Source organism: Pezoporus flaviventris, unplaced genomic scaffold (assembly GCF_033815535.1).
Source record: "Pezoporus flaviventris isolate CSIRO_AGI_PZ_B2104156 unplaced genomic scaffold, CSIRO_AGI_Pfla_v1 ptg000025l, whole genome shotgun sequence".
Taxonomy (NCBI): Eukaryota; Metazoa; Chordata; class Aves; order Psittaciformes; family Psittacidae; genus Pezoporus; species Pezoporus flaviventris.
Window position 1 is genome coordinate 13,168,952 of NW_026892573.1, and position 24,494 is coordinate 13,193,445.

General features: G+C 38.4%; 1 protein-coding gene across 1 annotated transcript; it reads left to right on the forward strand.

Annotated features, from left to right (window-relative positions):
• Positions 1–466: 466 nt before the first annotated feature.
• Positions 467–23,750, forward strand: N4BP2L2 (NEDD4 binding protein 2 like 2). Its single transcript, XM_061457537.1, has 6 exons — positions 467–626; positions 3,111–4,531; positions 13,708–13,832; positions 17,797–17,885; positions 18,240–18,316; positions 22,489–23,750. The coding sequence occupies exons 2-6, from the start codon at positions 3,111–3,113 to the stop codon at positions 22,685–22,687; spliced, it is 1,911 nt and encodes a 636-aa protein (XP_061313521.1). The 5' UTR covers positions 467–626; the 3' UTR covers positions 22,688–23,750.
• The last annotated feature ends 744 nt before the right edge of the window (positions 23,751–24,494 follow it).

A 24,494-nucleotide genomic window follows, 5' to 3' on the forward strand; every position in this document is an offset into this window, starting at 1 on the left:
GGTTTATTTCATTAATGAAAACCAACCATCAGACAGTTTTAGGAAGGCAGGCGATACCACAGACACCAGCATCAAAACGCGGTGTGGGCACAGCACTAGGCCCCGGCAGGAGAGCCGAGAGGCACAGAGGGGAAATGGCTGCTCCCTGGCGCTTCTGCCCCGTGTCTTCAGCGGCCGAGACTCAGAGCAAACCTCCAGATGTTCCAGAACGAAGCTGAGGAATCAAGCATCGCCGATCAGCGTAGCACACCGCAAGGCAAACAGCAGCCCCCGTCGCTGGGAAATGACGGAAGCGGCTCCTGCCCCCCAAAAGGCTGCACGCTGAGAAAACCGCTCCCGAAATAGCTTGAAACAGCCTAAACCCCACTCCTCTGATCGGCGAGCGCGGGACCTGCGGAACAATAAACAGCGCAGCCCCGGCAGGGGATGCCGGTACTTGCAGTCTGCGGCCCGCCCAGCCCGGTCGAACTACAAGCCCCATAACAGCCTAAGGCTGCGGGGTGAAGGGGCGCAGGAGGTGGTGCCATCTTGAGGGTAAGGGGCGGCCGGCACTCCTCTCCCTCGGCCTTCGGGGAGTACGTGGCTCGCCCGGGCGGCGTAAGACGGGCGGGTGGCTTGGCTTTGAGGTTCGTCTCCTCACTCTTATGGGGCTGCGGCCTCTGTGCAGCGGGGCCGGGAAGGGGCTTTTCTCCGCCGTTACCACCACTGCTGGGTGGCAAAGAGGGACCGTGGCCGGGCGGGGAAGAGGGCAGTAAGGCTACGGCTGCTGAGGCTATGGGGCGTAGGCTGAGGGAAGTGGGGGGGGGGGGGGGGGGGGGGGCGGGGAGGTGAGTGCCTTACACTGCTGGGAGGAAGGGTGGGAGAGCGGCTGACACACCTACCGAGAGCTGCGACCTGCGGCCGCGGCCCACCCACACCGCCCTCAGCCTGCAAGGGATGGCCTGCCTGTGTGGGGGACTCTGGCCTTACATGCTTTGTCACCCCCGTGCCCGCAAAGATATGGTCATGCAAGCAATGCCAGCCGGTTCCCCCAATCTGTAACTGCTGCCACACATGCCTTCTTTTTCCATTTGGAGATTTAGTGTACAGGTGGAGCTTGAGGCCTTTACCGACTTGGTTGAGTCTTCTGGATGTTTGTCAGATTAATTAAAGTAGTAATTTGGTGTTGCTGGTGAGCCACATGTGCCAGCTCAGGTGCAATACTTACAAATAGTTCCTTACAGAAATGTGACAACTTATCAGCATTCAAGAGGCAAGGCTGTCACACAGAGTGGACTTTTCCGGTCAGTCCTCCTCCTCGGCAATACAAGTGGAGATGCTTTCACATGCAATTTCACTGTCCCAAAGGGTAGTCAGAGAAAGTCTTTTCAAGATTGTCAAGAAAGGATGTTCCTGTGTGGGACAGTCAGAGCAGCATCCTCCCTCTTTAGAAATACTGTCATGTGGCAGATGTTCACATGCTCTGTTTTTATTCTGCATCAGAATATGGGATTTGCACAGACACCATTCCAGAAGACAGATGAGGCCATAGAAACCAATAAAGCAACATTTTTTTTAATTTTTTTTTTCCCCCAGTCCTGTTTTTGTGTGGAGGTAGAGTAACCCCTTTTTTGATAGATGTAGAATAGAGTCCATGATTCATATAGTGTCATACTCTTTAATTTTCAAAAAGGAGGAACTGAGAAACTAGAGGTATACATGAAATATATGTATCTTGAGAAGAGGGGAGACCCTACACACAGCATTGTTCCACCAGCTCTGAGGAAGAGGGGTAGTTGCATGGCCATGTTTTTCCCCTTTCTGACATTAATACTGTCTTCCAAGTAGTGAGGTCAAATGCAAACAGTAAAATCTCCTTGGTCAAGACATTTTGAGACTGAGGATGGCAAGATTTTCTTTGCATAGTAGGTTAGTAGGTGAGAATGTGCCTAGAGTAATGTCAGTTTTGCAAGTAAGCATAAGATAATAAATGTTGCTTAATACTACATATAGGTCCTTTTCAGATAAAGAGAAAAAAAAAAAACCTTCAAAAAAACCTTAGTTTTTTGGTCAGAATGAAAGGCATGAGCTACTTTTTTTTTTTTTTTTTTTTTTTTTATATTTTACTCCTAGAAAGGTGGAATGTTCACAGAAAGTAGAATAAACCCTCTAGTAGGAAAAATACTTTCTGGTTAGGTGCTGCATTTGTATGGGGGGGGGTGTAATTTGCTGAATAAAATACTTGGCACTTGATTCGTAATAAAATGACTTGGGTTTTATTACAGTCTGTCTAGACCTCTTGAATACAAAGGAAAATCCAAGTAATTCTAATAGATGGCTAATGGCATGATTGTGTGTCACAGTGGTCAGTGCCATCTTGCTTTATTTTTAACTGCTCTTGTCTCTGAATCTTTCTGGAACTTCTTGGCTCATTCTCAGAATGCAGTCTGTTTGGGGCAGGGATTGGGTTTTAGTGTTTATTTTTAGAAAATGTGCAACAAGTGTTCTTGGTCCCTAACAAACATCTTTAGTTGTTCTAAACCCAGAAACATTATAACAGACTGCAGATGTAATTCTAAGTCTTACTTGACTAGTACCAAATTACAAATGCCATCCAGTATCTGAGTGGTGTTAAATGAATTAGTTGACTTCAGTTTGTTCAGTCACAGGAAATAATCCTTGTAACGGAAGTATTTTCATTATCTTTGGTCATATTAGCAGTGATGTCAGATATCAGTTTGTGCATTGGAAATTGGCACATGTTTATCTTATAAAAGATTTAGAACACTTGAGGGGTTAATATAGGTTGGTAGAGAGCAAAGGTTGTTGATGTAATTAATTTTTCAAATATTCACATTTAGATTTTTTTTGTAAATTATTTAAGTTATAAAGCATGAATGCTGGACTGGTACAGCACTAATGTAGTTATTTACTAAAGATGTTTAATAATGTGGCAGTTTTGCTTAAACAATACTCCTGGTTGGTGCTTTCTGCTTTTCTTCTGGTTGAGTACATTTTAGTTGTGACTGTGGAGGGTCTGAGGATGCTTGTCATAGGCCTGAATAACTTCTGCTTTTTTATACATTACTTTTAGAATGTGCATGCTGATTATATGTTATTTGTTTTCTAAGATGCTTCATGCTGAAAGCAGAGTAACTCTCTTGAAGTGTCAGGATGAAATCATTATTGAACCATATTCTAAAAAAATGAAGTCAACAGAGGAGGCCTATGAGAACCTCTCTGCTGATGATAACAAAGATATTCAGGAAGAAGTGGATACTGAGACAGCATCATATGACTCGATACCACTGTATGCCTCAGATGACCAAGGACAATATGAAATGCAGAAGCTAGAGAAAATACCTACAGGTGTCCTGAGAACACTGAATAAAGTGCTCCCTGAAAATAACCTAGTTCATTCGGAAGTTGTGCAGAATGTAAATCCTCAGTTTGCTTCAATAAATGACACTAAAGCTGAAGAAAAAGGCCCTTTTATTACAAATAATGTTGGTGAAGATAATATTGAAAATAGCATTACATCATTATCAGTAAATAGAAATGCATCGGATGAAGATTTTTTTACAAGCACAGAATTTATTGGACCAATTTACAAGCCTGACAAAAGTATCAAACAGGATAAATCTGGCAGTTGCAATGAAAGCAGTGAGGGAAACCAGAATGGAGTGCATGAAAACAGAGCTAAAAGAAAGGAGGCAAAGAAGACACAGACTATTACTTCTGCTGTACCAGAAATAGATGATGAACTGGACCAGTTCTATAAAGAAATTTACCAGCTGGAAAGTGAAAATTTAGATACCAGTTTTCAGGAAAAAGAAACTGAAACTTCTCAGGAGCAATGCACTCCATATGACTGTAGTCAGATGTCACAAGAGGATTGTCAATGCATGTTGTTGGGCAGCCCACAGCCATATTACGAGAATGGACAGTGTTTCTTTGAAGAACAGAGTAGTGGGAAAACAAGCCATGAGCAGCAGTTTGTCATGGAAACAAGTGGCTGGAAAACTGAAAATACCTTTGATAGAGAAGAGGATTGTAAATATTGGAACTACTCAGTGCCTGAATTCAGACCTGCTTGGCAGTCAGCAGAGTCTTTCATAATACCTCAGGGACCTTTTCCTCCTAGATTCAACCATCAGTCGCATTTTCAGGTACTTCATTCCCCACCACAAAAAACTGATGTTCTCCCTTCTCAGAATGGTAACCTTTCTTACAAAAATTACTATGATTACCATGGAAATAGTGATAATAACAGTCATGGTTCATTGCTTGAGCAAAGTATCAACAATGCAGGTCATGCTGATACCTGTACTACTCAGGTCTTCAGAAATGTAAATAATGACCAGAATGGACTCCAAAATAATGGTTTCTGTGAAACCAGAGGAGCGTGTTGGAAGGATCCAAAAGCTGCCAATACAGGAGGAATGCACAGTTTTTCTTCTTTGCGGTTAACTGAAGAAAGATCTAGCTGTTCACAGAAATTGCTGCTCATCTTAAGAGGCCTGCCTGGTTCAGGGAAAACAACACTTTCTCAGTAAGTAAAGACTTAAATCTTGAGAAGCTTATTCACATAAAAAATTTTAAGAACTAAAACAATATCTGGAAGCACTTGGCAAACTTTGGTATTTGTAGAGTTGGCTATTAAAATGCAGTAATGTTTGCTTAATTTTTAATGAAAAATGGCCGTAAGCATTAACAGTATTTGCTTGGGGTTTGGTTTTCTTTGAAGTTTTGATGAACAGGAGCTGGTTTGTGTTGAATTTAAAATGTTCTGTACCCACTAAATTGCATAATCTTTTATTCTGAAACTTTCGGATGTACTACTATGTGATGTCTGCTGCTTTTTTTTTCCCTATTTTTAAATTCCTTCTTATAAAAAGGTCTTCCATTGAATGTAACAGCATTAATTTCACTGAACCAGAATTACTTTTTTATGCTCATTCAGAAATCTTCAAAGACCGTTAGGAGAATTTTGCTACTTTGGAAATACTTAATTTGTTTTCAGCGTGTTGATGAAACTGATCATAATCTCATTGCCTTTCTTTTTCATACTGTGGTCTATCAGCTTCTCTGGTTATTTGTGAACAACACACATGAAAGGTATTATTTTCCATTAAAAATACACTGTTGAAGTCTGATTAGGTTAAAAGCAGGTACCACTTCCAACTTGGATTTTCACTGTTGTGTTTTTTTTAGTTTAGAAAACATTTAAGGTGCCATAGAGCACAGACAGTGAGTGCTGTACAATATCATACTTACTGATAGAGCTTCATCCAGTAATTTTAACTCTAATACCATCTAGTTAATGGTTGCTCTGGTTTGCAAATGTACATTTTTAAAGCTGTGTGTCTTGTGGGTATTACTGGTCATGAAATGGTCAAGTTCGAGATCCTCAGCACAGTGAGAACAGCATGCAGCAAGCACACTGCCCTGGAATTCAAGAGAGCAGACTTTGGCCTCTTCAGGAACCTCCTTAGTAAGGTTCCATGGGATATAGCCCTAGAGGGCCCAAGACTGTTGCTTGATATTCAAGGATCACCTTCTACAAGCTCAAGAGTGTTGTGTCCCAACTAGAAGGAAGTGCAGCAGGAGGGCCAGGAGACCTCCTTGGATGTATAAGGAGCAGCTGAGGAAACTTTGAGGGGGAAAAAGAGGCTTATAATAAGTGGAAGCAAGGACAGGTGGCCTGGGAAGAATACAGGAATGTTGTTTGGGAAGCTAGGGACCAGATTAGGGAAGCTAAGGACCAGTTAGAATTAAACTTGGCTAGGAATGTTAAGGATAACATGAGGGGATTCTTTAGGTACGTACTGAATGAAGGACAGACTAGGGACAGTGTGGGCCCTCTCCAGAAGCTATTGGGATAACTAGCTACCCTGGACTTGGAGAAAGCTGAGGTTCTTAATGACTTCTTTGCATCAGTATTCACTGGCAAAGTCACTGACCACACCACCCAATTCTTGGAAGGTAGACGCAGGGACTGTGAGAATGAAGACCCTAGGCCCACTGTAGGAGAGGATCTGGTTCAAGACCAACTTAAAACCAAGTCCATGGGACCTGATGAAATCCATTTGCGGGTCCTGAAGGAGCTGGCAAATGAAGTTGCTAAGCCACTGGCCATCATATTTGAAAAATCATGGCAGTCAGGTGAAGTTCCCCACAACTGGGAAAAGGGACATATAACCCCCATTTTCAAGAAGGGGAAAGTGGATGACTCGGGGAATTACAGACCAGTCAGTCTCACCTCTGTGCCTGGCAAAATCTTGGAGCAGATTCTCCTGGAAGGCATGCTAAGGCACGTGAAAAACAACGAGGGGGTTGGTGACAGCCAGCATGGCTTCACTAAGGGGAAATCCTGCCTGACCAATTTGGTGGCCTTCTAGGATGGGGCTACAGAACTGATGGACAGGAACTGATGGACAGTTGACATCATCTACCTGGACTTGTGCAAAGCATTCAACACTGTCCCACATGACATCCTTGTCTCTAAATTGGAGAGACATCAATTTGATGGGTGGACCACTCAGTGGATAAAGAACTGGCTGGATGGCTGCACGCAGAGAGTTGTGGTCAATGGCTCAATGTCCAGCTGGAGACCAGTAACGAGCGGTGTCCCTCAGGGATAGGTGTTGGGACTGGTCTTGTTTAACATCTTTGTCTCTGACATGGAAGTGGGATTGAGTGCGCCCTCAGCAAGTTTGCTGATGACACCAAGCTGTGTGGTTCAGTTGATACCCTGGAGGGAAGGAATGCCATCCAGAGGGACCTTGATACGCTTGTAAGGTGGACTGATGCCAACCTTATGAAGTTTAACCATGCCAAGTGCAAGGTCCTACACCTGGGTCGGAGAAATCCCAGGCACAGCTACAGGTTGGGCAGAAAAGAGATTCAGAGCAGCCCTGCGGAGAAGGACTTGGGGGTGTTGGTTGATGAGAAAATGAACATGAGATGGCTTCAGTGTGCGCCTGCAGCCCAGAAAGCCAAGTGTATCCTGGGCTGCATCAAAAGGAGCGTGACCAGCAGGTTGAAGGAGGTGATCCTGCTCCTCTACTCTGCTCTCGTGAGACCTCACCTGGAGTATTGTGTGCAGTTCTGGTGTCCTCAACATAAAAAGAACATGGAAGTGTTGGAACAAGTCCAGAGGAGGGCCACGAGGATGATCAGGGGACTGGAGCACCTCCCGTATGAAGACAGGCTGAGAAAGTTGGGGCTGTTCTGCCTGGAGAAGAGAAGGCTGCGTGGAGACCTCATAGCAGCCTTCCAGTATCTGAAGGGGCCTATAGGGGTGCTGTGGAGGGACTCTTCATTAGGGAATGCAGTGACAGGACAAGGGATAACAGGTTAAAACTTAAACAGGGGAAGTTTAGATTGGATATAAGGAGGAAGTTCTTTTCTGTTAGGGTGGTGAGGCACTGGAATAGGTTGCCCAGGGAGGTTGTGAATGTTCCATCCCTGGCAGTGTTCAAGGCCAGGATGGGCAGAGCCTTGGGTGATATGGTTTAGTGTGAGCTGTCCCTGCCCATGGCAGAAGGTTTGGAGCTAGATGATTTTAAGGTTCTTTTCAACTCTAACTATTCTGTGATTCTACTGCAGTAACTCCTTTAGACATGAAAACAGTAAGGAAAATTAAAAATACCATCCACAATCCTGTGGAAAAATGCTTCCTCATTCAGTGCAGAAATTATGATGCTTAATGTAAAGATGTAAACTGCTCTCTTTTCCATGTTTGATGTGCTGAATTCTCTCTGAATCTTTCTCCAAATGTGTTACTTGTTTTCTCTAAAAGATTCTAAATATCTTCAGATTTTAAGAACACATATTAATGCTTTTTTCATCTCTTGCTAGTGAGATAAATTACTAATCTTATTTAACAGATGGGAAAGTGGAACTATGAGATCAAGGTCAAGAACGGTTACCAAATTTAGGTGTGGAATTTGAACTGTGTGGGACTTGATTTTCAGTGTATTCAATTATATGCAGTTTTGTTTGTTCAATGCTTGGCTGCAGTTGTTAATTGCAATGAAATCATTTATCAGCATCTTAGGTACCTGTTTTGGGGGGGAATCGCAGAATTAATGGCTTCCTATTGGAAAAATGTAACTATTAATAACTCTTGTTCTTAATAACGTTGAGAATGTTTTTCTGTTTAACATCATAGAACTCTGCAGTGTAGAGCAGGACAACAAATAGTCTTCTAAAGTTATGTTAGTACCCAAGATATCTTGGCAGGCCTGGCAGTTTTAGTACCTGCAGACAAACATCTACTGCTTATGCTACCAAAATAGTTGTTAAAGAAAAGCAGAAAATTGACATAATCTGTGTGGATCAGTACTAGAACGGAATAAGATGCATCTTGCAAGCAGGTTTCCCAAGTATGAAATGACAGCAGTGCGGTAGTAGGACCCAGGAATCTTGAGTTCCTGTTTGCATTTGGTAAAAGTAAGTGCTTGTCCTCCTGCTCCCAAACTTCCGCTAAGGAACAGTGTTTTGTTTCAACTCTTCCATCCCAGCTACTTGGAATCACAGGCATGTGTTTTGGAAGAGGCTTGTGGAATTCAGCTGGTCCTTCGTTCTGCTTGGAGCAGGTCTGTCACCATCACTGGATAGGATCAGCCATGTCATTGTCTAGCCTGATCTTGAAAAACCCACAAGTATGGAGACACTGCAGTCTCCAAACTTTTCTGGTGCAGTACTGTCCTCCTACTAAGGATGCTCTTCCTAATCTCCAAACTGAAGTTCTCAAACCATAATTTGTGTGTGTTCTCCTGTGTTATAACATGTGCTGTTACCTGGTAGAATCTGGCTCCTCATCTTTGAAGCTTTCCTTCAGGTGCAGGTATGGGCTTATTTACTGTAATAGGCCAATTAGCAGATGGTCTTTTACTGTCTTCACTGCCAGACTAAACAAGCCCAGATGATATTAACTTCTCTGTAAGGCTGTGTGCCCATAACCTTCTTGACAGGTATCTGTTCAGTCCTTTAATGGTTTTCAGCATGTCTTTTGAACTGGGAAGCCCCAGACTGGATGCAGTATTTTGGAACTGACCACGCATGAGCCAGGTAGAGTGAGGATGATACCTTCTATTGACCTACTGGCCACATTTTCTCTAGTAAAACCCATTATGTAGTTTGCTCTTTAGATAAAGAGCACACCAGTCACTCGTCTCCAGTTTGATGTCCACTGTAATACACACATTCTTTTCAGCAGGGCTGCTCAAGCAGTCGCTTTCCCTCCTGTACCAATGCTTAGGTTTATTTTTACCAGTGTCAGAGCTTCGCTCCTTTCCTTGTTGAGCTTCATGATATTTTGCTTAGTACTCAGGTTTCTCAGTGGCCTTCTGGATGGAAGTGCTGTTAGGTATGTAGGACATCACTACAAATTTGATGTCATCTGCAAGTTCTTTGCCTCATCATCCAGGTTAATGATGAAGATAATGAAAAAGTCCTGCTGTCATCCCTTGCTGTACTTTGCTTGTTACTGAATGGGAGATGATAAGAAGCCTTGATAACTTCAAACTGTGTTATATTCATCACTGTTCTCATCTACAAAGGCAGTTGTTTCATCAGAGAGTGCATTTCAGTCAATAACAAATGATTTGTCTGTTGCAAAACCCACATTGGCTCTTCCTGATTACCTTAATTTCCTTCACATGTTTGGAAATAGATTCAGAGAGCATGCAGTCCATTGACTTTCCAGAACTGACATTAGGTGACGCTTTTAGTTCCTTGGGTCCTTGTCTTTATTTACCCTAAGTATGATCGTAACATTAATGGTTTTCTGGTCACTGGGGAGCTCCTCTCATCAACTTATTTCCTGAATTCACCTGATCTAGATAATCACAGCTCATTTGAATTCCTGTCTCTATCCATCAGCTTCCAGTTTTGTTTCCCTGTTCCTATCCAACCATGGCTTTTGATCTGTGCTTACTAGCTCCACATCTGCTCCTAAATTCTAAGGTGATTTCTCCGTTCCTTCTCCATCCACTTTCTTCACAGATTCATCTTGTCCCTGTTTCAGCAGCTTGTGGGATCTCATTCTCATCTTTGTTGTACCATCTTCTTCCCTGCACTTCACTCTTCGCCATGTCCCTATTTGTTAGCTCTGCTGCCAGCACCAAGTTTCTATTTCCAATATTTATGCCACTATGCTTCCCGTGTCCTTTCTATTTTAGGCCAATTTTGTTCCTTCTCTTGCCATTCTTAAGATTGTGTTGGGAAAAAAACATGTGTTCTTAGAATTATGCAGTATTGGTACTGAATCAGCTTCCTGCTGCTGCCAGAATGCGCTATTTGGGAATGGGTTTACTGCAGGGAGAATCTTTCTATTTTCTGTTTTACTTTGTACAAAAATGAGTGCTTTATTTTCTATGCACATGACATTTCAAAATTCTACAGCTTGGGCAGGTTTACAAAAAAAATCTTGCAGGAAAAGCGAACACGTGTACTTTGCCAGATTTCACTTCCTCAGAGAAGTGCTTGGTATAATGAAACATGATAAAAATTCTGTATTTCTCCTTTGATTTTTGGAAGTAATTGACTATTGTCTAAAATAATTTGGCCAGATAGATACTCAGCAGTGGTATCTTTAGCTCAAGTGACAAAAGTTTGCTACAATTAGAAGTAGATGATAATATGATCTTCAAAGCTGGAAAAAGTTACAAGAAAACAGACTTGGGATTTTTAGGGTATTTTGCTACTGAACTACACAGCAATTTCAATTTTCCATTCTTCCATAAATATCTGAACATGAATTTGAATAAAAAGGAGCTTAATGAAGTTGAAAGAACAAATATTGGTGTCATTTAAGAAGCACATTTTGAATTAAATCCATTGTCAGGAATATATCAAGTCATCTGTATCTGAGACCATCTTCTGAACAGAAAAGTTGGAAAGTTGATATTTATAGCTGAATGTAGAAACAACTGTGTGATGTATTTTTTTGAACAGTGTTATAAGTCATGTTTTTTAAGTAGCATTTACATAGCTTAGTAATGCTACAAATTTTAGAATATTTAGTCATTGGCTTTTTCTTTTGTCATCTGTGATATTTAGCTATTTTAAATAGGTGAATTATTAGATTGAGAGATCTTTATTATCAGATAATCTGCTGAAGTAGGCTAACTAGGATGCAGGTTGGGAGACCATTTTAGTTTTGAAATAAAATTAAGGCAGGATTTGTGTGCATGTGCACATGTATGCACTGGAAAAAATGTGTGTCAGTTTGCTCACTATTAACTATGAGTAATTTGGTTTCAAGTTGAGTTCTGTATGTTGGGCTAATATGCTCTATTAGATCAGACAGCATGTCTGGAAAAGGTAGGTGGGATGCTTTAATTTTCCTATCTGCTTTTATTTCACTGTTCTACTATGTTCAAAGGTAGGTGTTCAACTGCAGGGAATATTAAGGGTGAAGAAGCTGGATTGCAGCAGTTGTATAATTCTGCTGCTCATTTCAGGCATGTGCACCTATTGATGCTGACTAATCTGTAATGTGACTCTCATTAGAAATGTATGTATGTTCTTCACTGCTCAAAAGTGGAATATCATTTTTTTGTGGGTTTAGGTAGTAATGACGCTTTCTTTGCATAGATGTGCTTCCTGTTGTTTCTGCTTCCTAGTTAATGAGCCTTAGATACATTTTATTTCCAAAAACATGTGAGATGTGTGTGAATTATTCCAAATGACGTTGACAAGTGTGTGTTTTAAATTTTGCAAGTTTAATTACTGTGAATTCTGAAAGGGATAATTGTCAGGCTTTTAAAATGTTATGTTTTATGATTTCACAATTTAGATACAGGCTGTAATCATTGCTGTAATACCTGAAGCTCCAGTTCATAAAATCTTTCCTTTGTGATAGCTTATATGTTGTGTATAGGGTATGATTCTGTTACTCTGGCTTCTTTGGTAGTCACTTTGCCTTCACAAATTCTGTAGTTTTAGGATTTTTCTTACAAACATAGTTTACTGTATTAAGTCTGTTGTATCAGTAATATAGGTTCATAAATAAAATGTGGTGTATTCTGAACTTTGGGGAATAATAACAAAATATCTCAAGAATAAACTCTTTTGATGGTTTACAGGATTCCGTAACTCTTGTCATTGTTTCTTTATTGTTGCTAATGATGTTTGGAAGATAGAATAGATTTAAGTGAATTATTCTCCAGAAGACTGAGCAAACAGAGTCAGTTCCTAGAAAAAAAAATGAATGCCCTATTAGTCTCATTAGTTTTGATTCATCAGTTCGTATATAATTCCTGTGGAAGCCTGATGATTGGGTTCTCAGGAGCTGCAGGGCTGTGTCTGTGTACTCCGCTAGGAGAAGAATCCTAGTTACTATTTGCTATCTCTTTTATTAAGGCAGATGGTCCTTACTATTCCAAATTTGTATACACAAAAAGTGGATGTGGAAGATGGATCCAGTTTTTATAGCATTATGCTTTGCAAATGTAGCATACTTTAAATAAGAAAATTGGACCATGTGTGAAATCATGTCCAAGTAACTTAATGAACATGAATTACTGTTAAGTACTTCATACCAGAGAGGAACAGATATGAAAAAATGCTGTTGTGTGTGGTATATGCTTTACTGGTGCTATTTTATCTACTTGGAACAAAATTAGGCTTTGAATCCTTCTGTGCTCTCATAAACCAATGTAATACACCATTAATAAAGACACAGGCTCTAACAAAAGTCATTATTGTTCAGTGTCCAAAAGAAGTGGGCATATTTTTGGTGTATTATGCTCTGCTTTCTGAAATAGCATTACTGTTTGCCCTAAGGTAACCTTAATACTCAGGAAAAGGGAGAAGGAGCAAGAAGTCAAAACCAGCTTATATGCAGCCTTGATCATGTTACTTGACAGTTGCATCATTAGTAGTTTCTTCTGGTCCTCAGTAATCTGAATTTTGTTGTTACAGATTCTGTATTTTAGAAGCAAAAATAACCAACAACATAGTCATGGGACAATAAATGCGTAGGAATGTAAGTTAATAGTCATTAAACTTTGATCCATAACAGATCTCTTAGTGCAGGTGGCAGAACACAGCAAATTCCTTGTGTAGGAATTAAACTTAAGTAGGTCTCCTGCAGATACATAGGAAAGCTTGGCAACTTCAAACTAACATACATTTCTTCCCTTACATTATTTGGGATTTGGCCAGTTCTTTTCTGTTCCTGCCACCTACGCAAATGTGCAATCCCATATAGTTCTGGTACAATTTGGATTTTGTAGGCTTTGGGTATATTGCCAATTTCTGAGCTGAAATAGTTGCCTGAATTTCCATAGGACAGTGATATCTTGCTGTAGCAATGGGCTACAAATACTCTGTGGTGCTGACTGCTTTGTATTTTCAAATTTAAATTCACTATCAAAACCAAAATATAATCAAGGAGGTTTTGTAATCTCACTTATTCAGACTTATTATGTAGGTCAGACTCTAAACAGAACTGTACTTTTGTCTCAATTTTACAAGGTTTTCCCTTAACCCCTAATTTCCAAGGACTTTCTGAAAACAAATGTTTACATTTGGCAGGATGAGGGTTGTTTATTGGGATGGATTAATGTGGATTTGGTTGTTGTGTGCCCCCTCAACTCTAAAAATTAAGAGGTTTTGAGAAAATATTCTGTGAGGTTTTCTTGACATGGGTCTATTTTCAGCTATCTGAAAAATAGAATTTAAAATATTTTTGTGTTTTCCATTGTTTAACAGTGTTCTGCTTGGTCAAAGTCATGATGGCATTGTGTTCAGCACCGATGATTATTTTCGTCAACAAGATGGATATACATATAATGCTGCTCAGCTTGGTGATGCCCATAACTGGAACCAGAAGAGAGGTTTGAATGCATAGAAGGAATCCTATTAAATTATGCTTATATGTAGAAGATAGAAGTGTAGCATAATGTGCATGTGTGTTAGCAGTCTGTATGAAAAGGATATACCTGTATATATATTGGTATAGGATATATAGATGTATATATTTAAAGTGTTCCTTTTAATTAATGTGTGTATATACATATACATTAAATTTTGAACTTATAGAAGGCTTACAGTTAAAATTAGAAATTCTCTTTTCTTTCTGCTATGACCTGCTGATTTGTTACATTTGATATTAGTATCTCGATGGCAGAATTGAACCTTTTAAATTCTGCCAACAGCAGAGTATCTTTTTTTTTTTTTTCCCCAGTATCTTTCCTAATCTGAGCTTCATCCAAAATTTATGGAAGAACTTTTCTGAGGAAGATTTTAGTTCAGTTGAGTAGATTAAAAGTTTTAATAGTAATTTTTCTTGATACCTAGCAGTGTCTAAAGGTTGGGTTTAATTGGTAAGGAAGTAAATAATTAGGGTAGGAAGGGTAGCAGACAGAATCTTGGCCTTTGTGTAGCAGTTCTTCAAGAATCTCATAATCTGGTCTGCTTTAAGGAGTGGACAAACTGAACAACTCCATTGTCTGTGCATGCAGATTATTGTCTGTGCTGCATTTCCTCAAGCAGAAGCTTGCTTTCTGTCTAAAGGACTACTTCTTTGCATCAAAAGATATGGAGGACCAAGGGAAAAAAATATTCTCCCCTTTCCTCCCCTTTCCTCCCCTTCTCATCCTAATGCAAAATTGATGATACATCAGGGGAACATTTCTGTATGAACAGTGAAGGAAATTTTTAGAGCAGTCATTAGAATATCAGTTATAAAGAGCACTTCTGAGGGTGTAGTGCAGCAATAATAAATGCTTTGAAGTTCCCAGTAGGAGCCTAAGGTAGCAGTTTACAGGTGAGAGGGCTCAACAATTATAAGACTACTGGGCAGTTCTCACTTGATAATGATTTCTGGCTGTTTCTGACTTGATATTAAGACTTCTCTATTTCTGTACCAGTTAGTTACACTGTGGTTTTGATAACCCGAACAGTATGTAATTTAGTTATTCAGTGATTTTGATAGCAAGAACAAGAACAGCTGTGCCGTGCTGTATAGAACACCCCCTCTGAAACATTCGCCAGAATAACTTTGGGTTGAAGTTACAGTCAGTTCCTGCCTCCTGCTTTGACTAGGTAGAGCTCTCGAACTTGAAGTACTTGAGAAGGTCTTGGTTTCATTTGTGTGTGGATTTTTGTAATACATGAAATGTGAACTGCTGGGGAATGGTAATCCTGACGGTTGGAATTCTGAAGGGTAGGTCTAAATTAAAGTTTCATAAAGATTATATCAGCTACATGAGATACACGTATGTATATATATTTCTTTTTAAATTCAAGTGACAACATATTTAGCTAGAGCTTCAGAATCATGTCAGAATTATGGAAAAATCAAAAATTTACTTTCTTCACAAATGAGAAAATTATTCTGTTAAAGTTATCTTCCCCCCCACGCCCCATTTTTGGGGAGGGAATGAATCTATGATATACTAAATACAAGGGGAAGAAAATAGTCGCGAGTCAGACCTATTAGGAAAAAAAGAATAGATGAACATAATCTCAAGCTCTCAAATATTAATAAGATAGTGAATTACATACCCTTAATACTTAAAACACATACACATTTAATGTGAAGGTTGTAAGGTTAAGTGCACAAACATTAGGTAATCTTAGAATTAATTTACCACTGTAATTTCAGTTGTCAGTCAATGTCAGTCTTTCAGGTGTTTAGGCCCTTTACATTCACTTTTGTGGATTTTCTAATTGTTTCCAATTTTAGTTCATCCTGCCGCTTCTACTGGAACTTTTGGCTGTCTTTAGTACATTTTTAACATCGTTGAGTTGATGGGTCAAGTTGGGTTTATCTGCTTTTTTAACTCTTTTTGTTTGGTTTGGTTTTGACAGTGGTAATAAATTAATAGCTTTTTACTTTTAAACAAAGCTTTATGTAAGGTGCTACATCAGCACACTTAGCACTTGGATCCAAAGTTAAGACAAAATGGTAAAATATGTAAGTGGGCTATAGCTGTAATATAATCTTGCTTCACAGGCTTTTGCAGATTAATGATGGTCCCATTATCTTCATTGCAGAATCGGCTGTTTTCTTGCTATCTTTATGAATCTTTCTGAAATGCGTATTTCAGGATTTTTCTCTTGTTTCTGTCGTCCTACCAGCTTTCTTTTCTAGATTTGGGTTTCAGAAATATCATTTGTGCCATGTTAATATATTTTTCAGTTTTTAATAGCTTTTTCCATCAATTCTTAGCGCTCTCTTGGAACATGCTTTATCTTTGCTTTTTTTCCTCCCTTCTGTCTACAAAGCTACTTTCCAGCCTGTTCATTTAACTTAATTTCTTCCCATTGTATGGATTGATTTCCATCAAGATAAATCCCTACATCTCTCCAATAACTTAGGGTTTTTCTTCTGCAAAAAGAACTTAATTTACTGATCCATGCACAGAGTAGTTCTTTTCTAAAGATGTAAAAGTTGTGTCCCTTTTGGCAAGTAATGGCAGAGGTCTTGCTTTCAGAATAAAAAGGTGAAGGAAGTAAAACTATGAAAATTGAAGTAGTCCATTTGTCCCAGAAGTGGGATACTCAAGTACTGTCTCTTGAGAGGTACTCTCCTCTGTAGGAGTTCCTCTAAACTTCTGGTAAGAACAGCTAAACTGCTGTCCAGGTTTGTATAAAATGGAGGTGGATATCAAGCTGATAAGGGTATAGAACTCGAGTTTTTCACTTTTTTGGACAAGTCTTCTGTGAAGCATTATGTAGAAGCTGAATGTCATCATCATGCTCTCTAGACGTGCCCCAAAAAGCTGGTTGTGCAATGTAGGGGTTTTTAGGGACAAATCCTAGTAATGTGAGTTAGGAGTCCTCTGTTAATGCTTTCTGGACTGTGTAAGGAGCTTAGAAGAATGTCTGATCTCAAGATCAGAGTTAGGTTTAGGCATTAGGGAGAGATACTTCACTAATTTATCAAGACTAAAGCAGTCTTGGTCTTACGAAGAGAAACAGCTTTAGGCATCAGGTTAACATTAAAATCTTTTTTGTGCTGTGGAGCTGATGTATCTCAGGTATCCAGCACATTTGCATATTTTGTTTCCTATGGTCCTCCAACCGATGTCACCTCTGCACTGTAAGCCCTAGGACAGTTCTGCTGAGTAAGAAGCAGTAACATCTTTCTAGTCCAAAGTTAAAAGCATGCTACTGTGGAAGTGTCCTGCCAAACAAACTGCATGTGGCTGTGCTCGATCTGTCTTTCCATCAGTAGAGATGCTAATTTGGATGTGCCTTTTTATCAGTTGCTATTTTCTAGAACTTGGAAGCAGCATGTTATTCCTGAAGCTTTTGCCCTCTTTTGGATTTGCTAGAAGCTGGCCAGTGAGTTCAAACATTATTGAGGTGGAGACAGCATGACTGTAATTTTTTATTTTTTTTAATGGATCTCGAAAATATTTCAGATACATGATGCCTTTCTGTGAAAATCACCTATTTCTTAGCAGTTTGTTGGAGAAGGACTGCAATACCTAACCGCAGGTCTCAGTTATGAATGCACCATGTGTTATCCAGCAGTGCTGGTAAAGCTGGAATCAGGATACGGTATCATGCTGGGATCAATATACTCAGCAAAACTTTGAGCAGTTTCATTGTGTTGCTTTGACTTCTACACTTCCCATTTACCCCTTTGCATCAATTCAGCACCACCTGTTTATGCCCTTCTTGCTTCTAGTTCTTTCCATTCTTGTCTCTGCCTTTCAGTGCTTTTATTCCTTCTCTTAGAACAGTCAGACTAGATTAGTGCAAAAAACATCTGGAACTGTTTACTTACATTTATCATTTATTAAAGTTACATAGTTGTTTATTAACTTGCACTATTTTCCATTGCAGCAAAGCAAGCAATGGAGCAGGGAAAATCTCCAGTTATAATAGACAACACTAATACTCAAGCCTGGGAAATGAAGCCATATGTGGAAGTGGTAGGTTTTGTTGTGTGGGTTTAACATCTGTGACAAGTTTTCACCTTGCCTTCATATGTATAAGTTGGTGTGTTTTGTCCAGATACATTTTCCTTAGTCAAGTTTCTAAAAATAGACAGCTTATTGATATGATCAGTAATTGGTATGGCAATAATTCAGACTAGTGTAAAGATGGACTCGATCTAATCTGTTTAGCCTGGAATGAACGTTAAGTCAGGTTGGGGGTAAGTGAAATTTAGCATGCTACCACCGCAGTGTTAACTACATCTGTTTATTATATTGTCCTTTAAAGCTTTTGTTACATTTTATATAATCATGATACACATACCTTGAATTTTTCTTTGCTTGCTGCAGGCTCTAGAAAAGGGATACAGAGTGGAGTTCCATGAGCCAGATACTTGGTGGAAGTTTGATCCTGAAGAATTAGAAAAGTAAGGTTTATATTACAAAAATTGTTGTAGTTATATATCAAGATAGAAAGGCAGATAAATATGCACATATATGTAATACTTCGTATTTTATTCAGTATCTTATGCTTTTTTAAATATCCACCTACTAGTATAAAATTTATTTTATTTAAATACACGTTTTGAGATGTATCTGTACATGAAAATATTATGGACAGACAAATACGTAGAGGTCTTGTTGGCCCAAAAAGTCAATATTCAAATTTTTTTGGACATGAGTAGAAAAATGATTCCTGCTATTATAATCAATAATTATTCTTAGAAATTTGTTGCTACAAAGCACTGATGACAAGAAATAGGTAGAAGACAAAAAGAGATTACACCTTTTGGAAGGAGTGTAAAGGGTAAAAAGAGAGCTCATATTTTAGATTATTTTATTGCAAGATTTTGTGAAATTGTCCCCAGTCTTCAGAGTACCTGACTTAAAGTACTGTTGGACATAGGTCATTGGACTTGTGAGTTGTGAGAGTTCCTGAGAAGCTGCTTAATATTCCTGGTTGATGCCTCATCTAAGATATATCTGCTTTAGGAATCTATGAGGTATCAAACCAACTTAGGAAAATTTCATTGTTTGGAACGTAGTATCTTCATGGTTGATTGCAAAGTTCGCTTACTGATTGTTATTTTATGTGCTTCCAGCTGACATGGCTTGTAGGTGTTTCAGATTTGTAAAGTAGCCTCTACAATGTACGAAGTATGTGTGTATAATAGTTACATTACTGAATTATACTTCATGTTTATAAATATTGTGAAGTTTCACCTTTTGCTCCTAAGCTACCAGTAGCTTATTTTTAGAGATGAAGTCCTCTGTCTGCAGGATGGATTCTAGTAAGTTTGTCTAATTCTGGGTGCAGCACAGCCAAGTTAGGAAGCTGTCCTGGTCATCAGATGTTTTTAGGATGTTCAGTGTGAGATATCCGTTGCATGGGAGAGACTAATTTTCCGAGAAAATTTGTATTTTCACATGGTCTTAACAGGTAACAGGATAAACATGAAGTGTTGTTACCATTGAATTTTATTGTAAAGTAAAATTTGTCTTTTCCAAAACAAAACGAAACCACTTGAATTGTGAAGGGCTGCCAACAGTTCCTATGAGCTTCCTAGAGATGTTTCAGAAGCTCCAGTTGCTTTAAATACTTGAATAGAGGCCCATTGTCTGGAAACTTTGTTTTCTGAGAGTTTAGGAAAGGTGGTGATGGGAGCTTTCATTTGTTTGGGGAGAAGGCTCAATTTCTAATGTTTGGGGTTTTTTGCATGTTGTTTCTCGCCTCTTCTCTCTTCCCCATATTTGCATGTTTAGGAAATAGATAACAATAGAGATGATATTGTAGTTTTGGGATTCCCCTTATGAATTTTAAGCTAAACATTTTGTGCAGTGCCTGGGCAAATACTGTGCTAAGAATAAATTTGGATAATTTAATTAGTTGTCTGCATTCGTACATTAGAATTCTAAACAGGATCACTTAAGATTCTGTTTCTGGTAGTTGGAATGAAAAATACCCTACATCCTACTTTAATTAGCAAAAAGACTTTTCTTATATTTTAGATACAGTCTTCTGATTTGTTTTTAGTGGTGCTGCCTAGAATGTTTGTAACTTTTCTCGAGTGATCTGCCTATATTCTAGAAGTCAGGTGCATTTCTAGATACTTCTTGTTAGAAGTATCAACACTAGCAGTGTTAGAAGTAACAGCACTAGCAGTTGTTTCTGCCACTGCTTAGTGTGTTTGAGAAGTCCATGGAAAGGCTTTCTAGGTCATTACTGGGTGAATTCTTGATGTCAAGAATGTGACACGTTTTTTAGCATGAACTAGGTATCAGTATCTTATTCTTCAGTGTGCCTGTGAGGTACAGATTAGAGTCATTCATGAGTGATTTTGCTTTTAGTTTAGTTTTGTGCACAGAACTTCTGTAAAAATATTTTGACTCCACAGACATGACTTGCAGTAGTGCTCAAAACTTCTTTATACATTTTTAGAAAGAATTTTGATCCCATCTTTAGGAAATCTTCAAAAAACTGCAGGTGGAAGAACTAATGAGTGTCAAAATCACTGGTATAAGAGAAGGTTTTTTAAATTTTATTCAGTGTTTAATTGGTGTTGGATGAAAGAAATCCCTTGTGTCATGTTTGTGTCTTTCTGAGTAGCTGGTCAGTTGGGGACTAGAACTTTTTTAAAAAATATACTAGACATTTGATTCAAGGTTTTAGGGACTAACAGGTATCCTGTGTATAATCTGTATGTGGGGGTGGATGTTGCTCTAATTGTAAAGTTACCTGCTATGTAACTTCACATGGAAGTGAAATGCAAACATGTTTAATATAATCCTTTCTCCTTTGTATGATCATAAAACTGCAAGTTGATACTGACTTCATTAAACTTGTGCTGATTCTTTTAAGTAGTCATGTCTGTGCAAGATTACTTTGCCAGTGAATTGGTATATAAGATTTTTCTAGGGTAGAAGGATTTAATAGTGACAGAACTTTGCTTTTATCAATAGATTGTGTTCCTCCAAGCAAAACCAGCTTCCAAAATGTAACTGTTAGGAGCTTTTGCTGGTACATCTAATTGGTTAAGGATAGATGGCTTTATGCTCTTTCAGAATAGCCAAGCCTCCAAAGCATGAGTGAAGACATGCCTGAGGGGGAGATCCCAGTATTAAGTGACACTATGCAGCAGATTTATTTAATTTTTAAAATTAATTTCTATGTTTGATGTGGTTTTGATTTTGGTGATTTTAGTATCCTGCCTTGCTCTTTAAGGAAAAGTACTTGCTCATTTATGAAGTGTTTATACACAAGTCCAGTTGTGGATGAGTGGGAGCTTTATGCCTAGAGCACTTGAACTGTAATCTTTTTCTAGGAGCACTAAGATATGGAAAACATTGAGTAACGCTATGCTTCCACCATATGACATGAAAGGACTTGGACTTATTCTTGATTGGTTGGCTGGTTTTGTTTGTTTTTGAGGGTTTTGTGTTTTGTTTTTTTTCTGTCATGAGAGTCAAGTGCTTTATAGAATCTCTATATTCCTAGGTGATTGGCTTTTTTCTCTACTGTTAACCTTTTTTATATTTGTGAAGAAAGTCAAAACTGTTAAGACTTTGTTAACTGATAAGTTCAACATGCTGCTGCCCCTGGATGACACTCCAGTATCTGATGTTGTCTTAGGGAAGAGTGTCTGAGGGAAGTACTTTACTCTAAGTCTTTTCTTCCCAGAAACTCACAGGAGGTTGGAGGAGGAGGAGAGGAGAGGGGGAGGAAAGGAGGGAATCAGTCTATTTCTGTGTAGAGTATTCTCTTTCCAGTATAGTCTGTTTGCTTCCAGTATTGATTTCTCTCCTATAAAACTGAGCAAGTTGGTAAGGAGGCCCAAGCTTTCTCTGTCTGCAGCAGAAAGAACAAAGATGCAGGCTTATATTCACTATTGGTATCACTTGGAAATAATTCAGCTTGGACAAGGTTTCATAGTAATAAGAATGTATTGGGTTAAGATAAATGCTTGTCTACTCTATCAAGACTTTTTTTATTTTTGTATCTGTTCTTTTAGGTTCAGTTCTGTTACAGTGCTGGCAATTCTGTGACAGTGTGTGCATGACACTCGTGGCTTTCTTTAATGGCAGAGACTGAAATTTTTTGCTAACATGGATCTTAAGATCCTATTCCTTAAATACTAAGGAGATGGATACATTCTAATGTAATGTCTAATGTCTCAGGTTCTTAATAGGCCAAGTTCTCACTGAAGCAGCTACTTCGAACATTGCCTTCCTAAGTATTGATCTGTAATAATTTCCATCCCTCTACTCACATAGCTAGTATATCTTGTGAAACCTGATGAATAAATAGAACACAAAGTCTTTCTAGGTTTATTTAGGTACATACTCCTAGAGAATAACATCACGTTTCTGTATGAAGAATGACTGTAGTTTTTTCTATTATTTAACATATGCAGTAGTGAATTGTTAAAACTTTAACACAAATTGAATACTGAGGGAATGAAGGTGTAGTGTAATAAAAGTGAAGTTTCAAATATGAAAAGCAAAAAGAAAAAATGTGAAATTAAAGGATTTATTTATTTTTCTTAAAGAGTGTAGACCTATAAACATACCAAACAATTTATTTAAATTTTTATTTTTGTAGGAGGAATAAACATGGGGTCACTCGTGAGAAGATTGCTCAGATGTTGGAACGATATGAATATCAAATATCCATACCTATTGTCATGAATTCAGTGGTACCTCCCCACAAAAACACTCAAAGGCCACCTCTGCAACGAAGACATAGGTGGGGAGGCAATACAGACTTACGGAATTCTTTCAGTATTTCCAGTAGCCGATAACAGTTGCAGTCAGTTAATAAAAATCTGTTACTTGCCCTTCTAAAACACATCATCACCTCCAGTAAAGTAGTGGATCTTCTGTGTTTTAAATAGGCCTCTTTCGAGACTATTTTCATCTGGAGGTTGCTCCTTTAATGGACTTGTGTGTAAATAAAATTGTACATTTAATGGTGTTTTTTTTTCAAACTATATTTATTACAGTTGTAAGAACTTTGATTTTGGTAAAATATTTAATACAGTATGACATATAGCAGTCTTCCTTCATAAACCAAAGACAATGATGTTGTCATACGTAAAGTAACTGTTGAGCAGTGTTTTTAAAGAGGTCATATTGGAGATCTTCTTTTAAAAGATAAATAAAGCCCCAGAAGAGGAGATGATTTATGTAATAACCTGTTTTAATGATTGTCATCTAGTCTTCTTTTAGGAGACGTTTTTGAAAACAGTTTTGTCCTGGAGTGTTCTTTTGTTCTCTTTTGCATGTATTACCAGTCGTCATCATTCTGGCATGTATTTTCTCTTCAGTTGTGGTATTTGGTTTGGTTTGTTTTTTTTTTTTGTCTTAGAAGCTTATCTGGCAACTGAAGCAGTATTTGCCAGTACAGTATTTGCCAGCCTTAAACTGTACAAACTGAACTACTTTTTTATTTGTTCTCAGTGGTAGTTTATAAACTGTGATGGTAGTTGCACACCAACTTCTTTGTGCTGACTAAAACCCTCTAAATTTTAGCACTAAACACCCAAAATTTCACAGATACATTTTCTAAGTCAAATTATTTTATTTATAATAAAAATGAAGTATTAAAGCAGTAGGCTGTCAAGTCCCAGTCCACAGTTGAAATGCATCAATTCAATATAAATGGTGCATATAATTCTGTAAAACCAGTTATGTTCCCAGTTTCGGCATAGCCAATGTAATCTGATGAGCACATAACAAAGAATAAGCCAGCATGGAGATAGACTAATTTACTTCCCTTTTTCTCTTAAAATAATGACTTTGTAAGTTTTCACTTTGCTTGCTTTCTAACAGCCTGTTGTATTAATAAATCATTTTTCTCCTCTATGTTGTTTTAGTAGTTCAGTGCAACAGTCTTATTATTTTCATGCTTGTAGGATTTTATGCACATGAGTATTATTACTACCCTGCTACCTGAAATAACCTAACTACATTTGATTTCCTTATACACTGAGTAAATCCTGAATAGGAGGGTTTGTCAGGAACATGAGTATGTAGTAAAAGAATTTTCATGGTTTTCTATCACTAATTTGGTGTAATAGTAATCAGAATTTTGCAAATTCCAAAGCCAGCATAATTTCTTTTACTTACAGACAATTTTTCAATAGGCCCTATAAATTACATCATCTTTAAAGCTTGAATACCATGAAAGTTGAAAGTCCAGGTATATAATGAAATATTTTTTGTACACTTACTGTGCAAATTAACTTTGTACAACTTGATGTATATCTGCAATAACATTTTCAGAAACACTTCTGTTGACTGTAAAAGTTGAAGTGTGCAGTTTCACATTTTGGTAATTGTTTTAATTACTTGCAAAATTATTTAAAATACTTCAGTAGTGCATGGATTGCTAATATATAAAATTATGTCTATATGTAAAAAAAGCTTTCCTGCTATAGCGATTGTCTTCCCTCATTGTCTCTTGTTCATACCAGTTACTTGACTGTATTTTAGTTTTCGTGGTTATCTCTTTCCGTGTCTCGGAAGAGTCACAGTAATCATTGTAAATGATCAGTAGTACTTTAATTATCCGAAAGTTTTCCATTTGAACATGCAAGCATATTTCAA

Coding starts and splice junctions, on each gene's coding strand:
- N4BP2L2 (XM_061457537.1), top strand. CDS start 3,111: ATGCTTCATGCTGAAAGCAGAGTAACTCTCTTGAAGTGTCAGGATGAA. Junction 17,886..18,239: donor TGAAGCCATATGTGGAAGTG/GTAGGTTTTGTT, acceptor TGCTTGCTGCAG/GCTCTAGAAAAGGGATACAG. Junction 18,317..22,488: donor GATCCTGAAGAATTAGAAAA/GTAAGGTTTATA, acceptor TTATTTTTGTAG/GAGGAATAAACATGGGGTCA.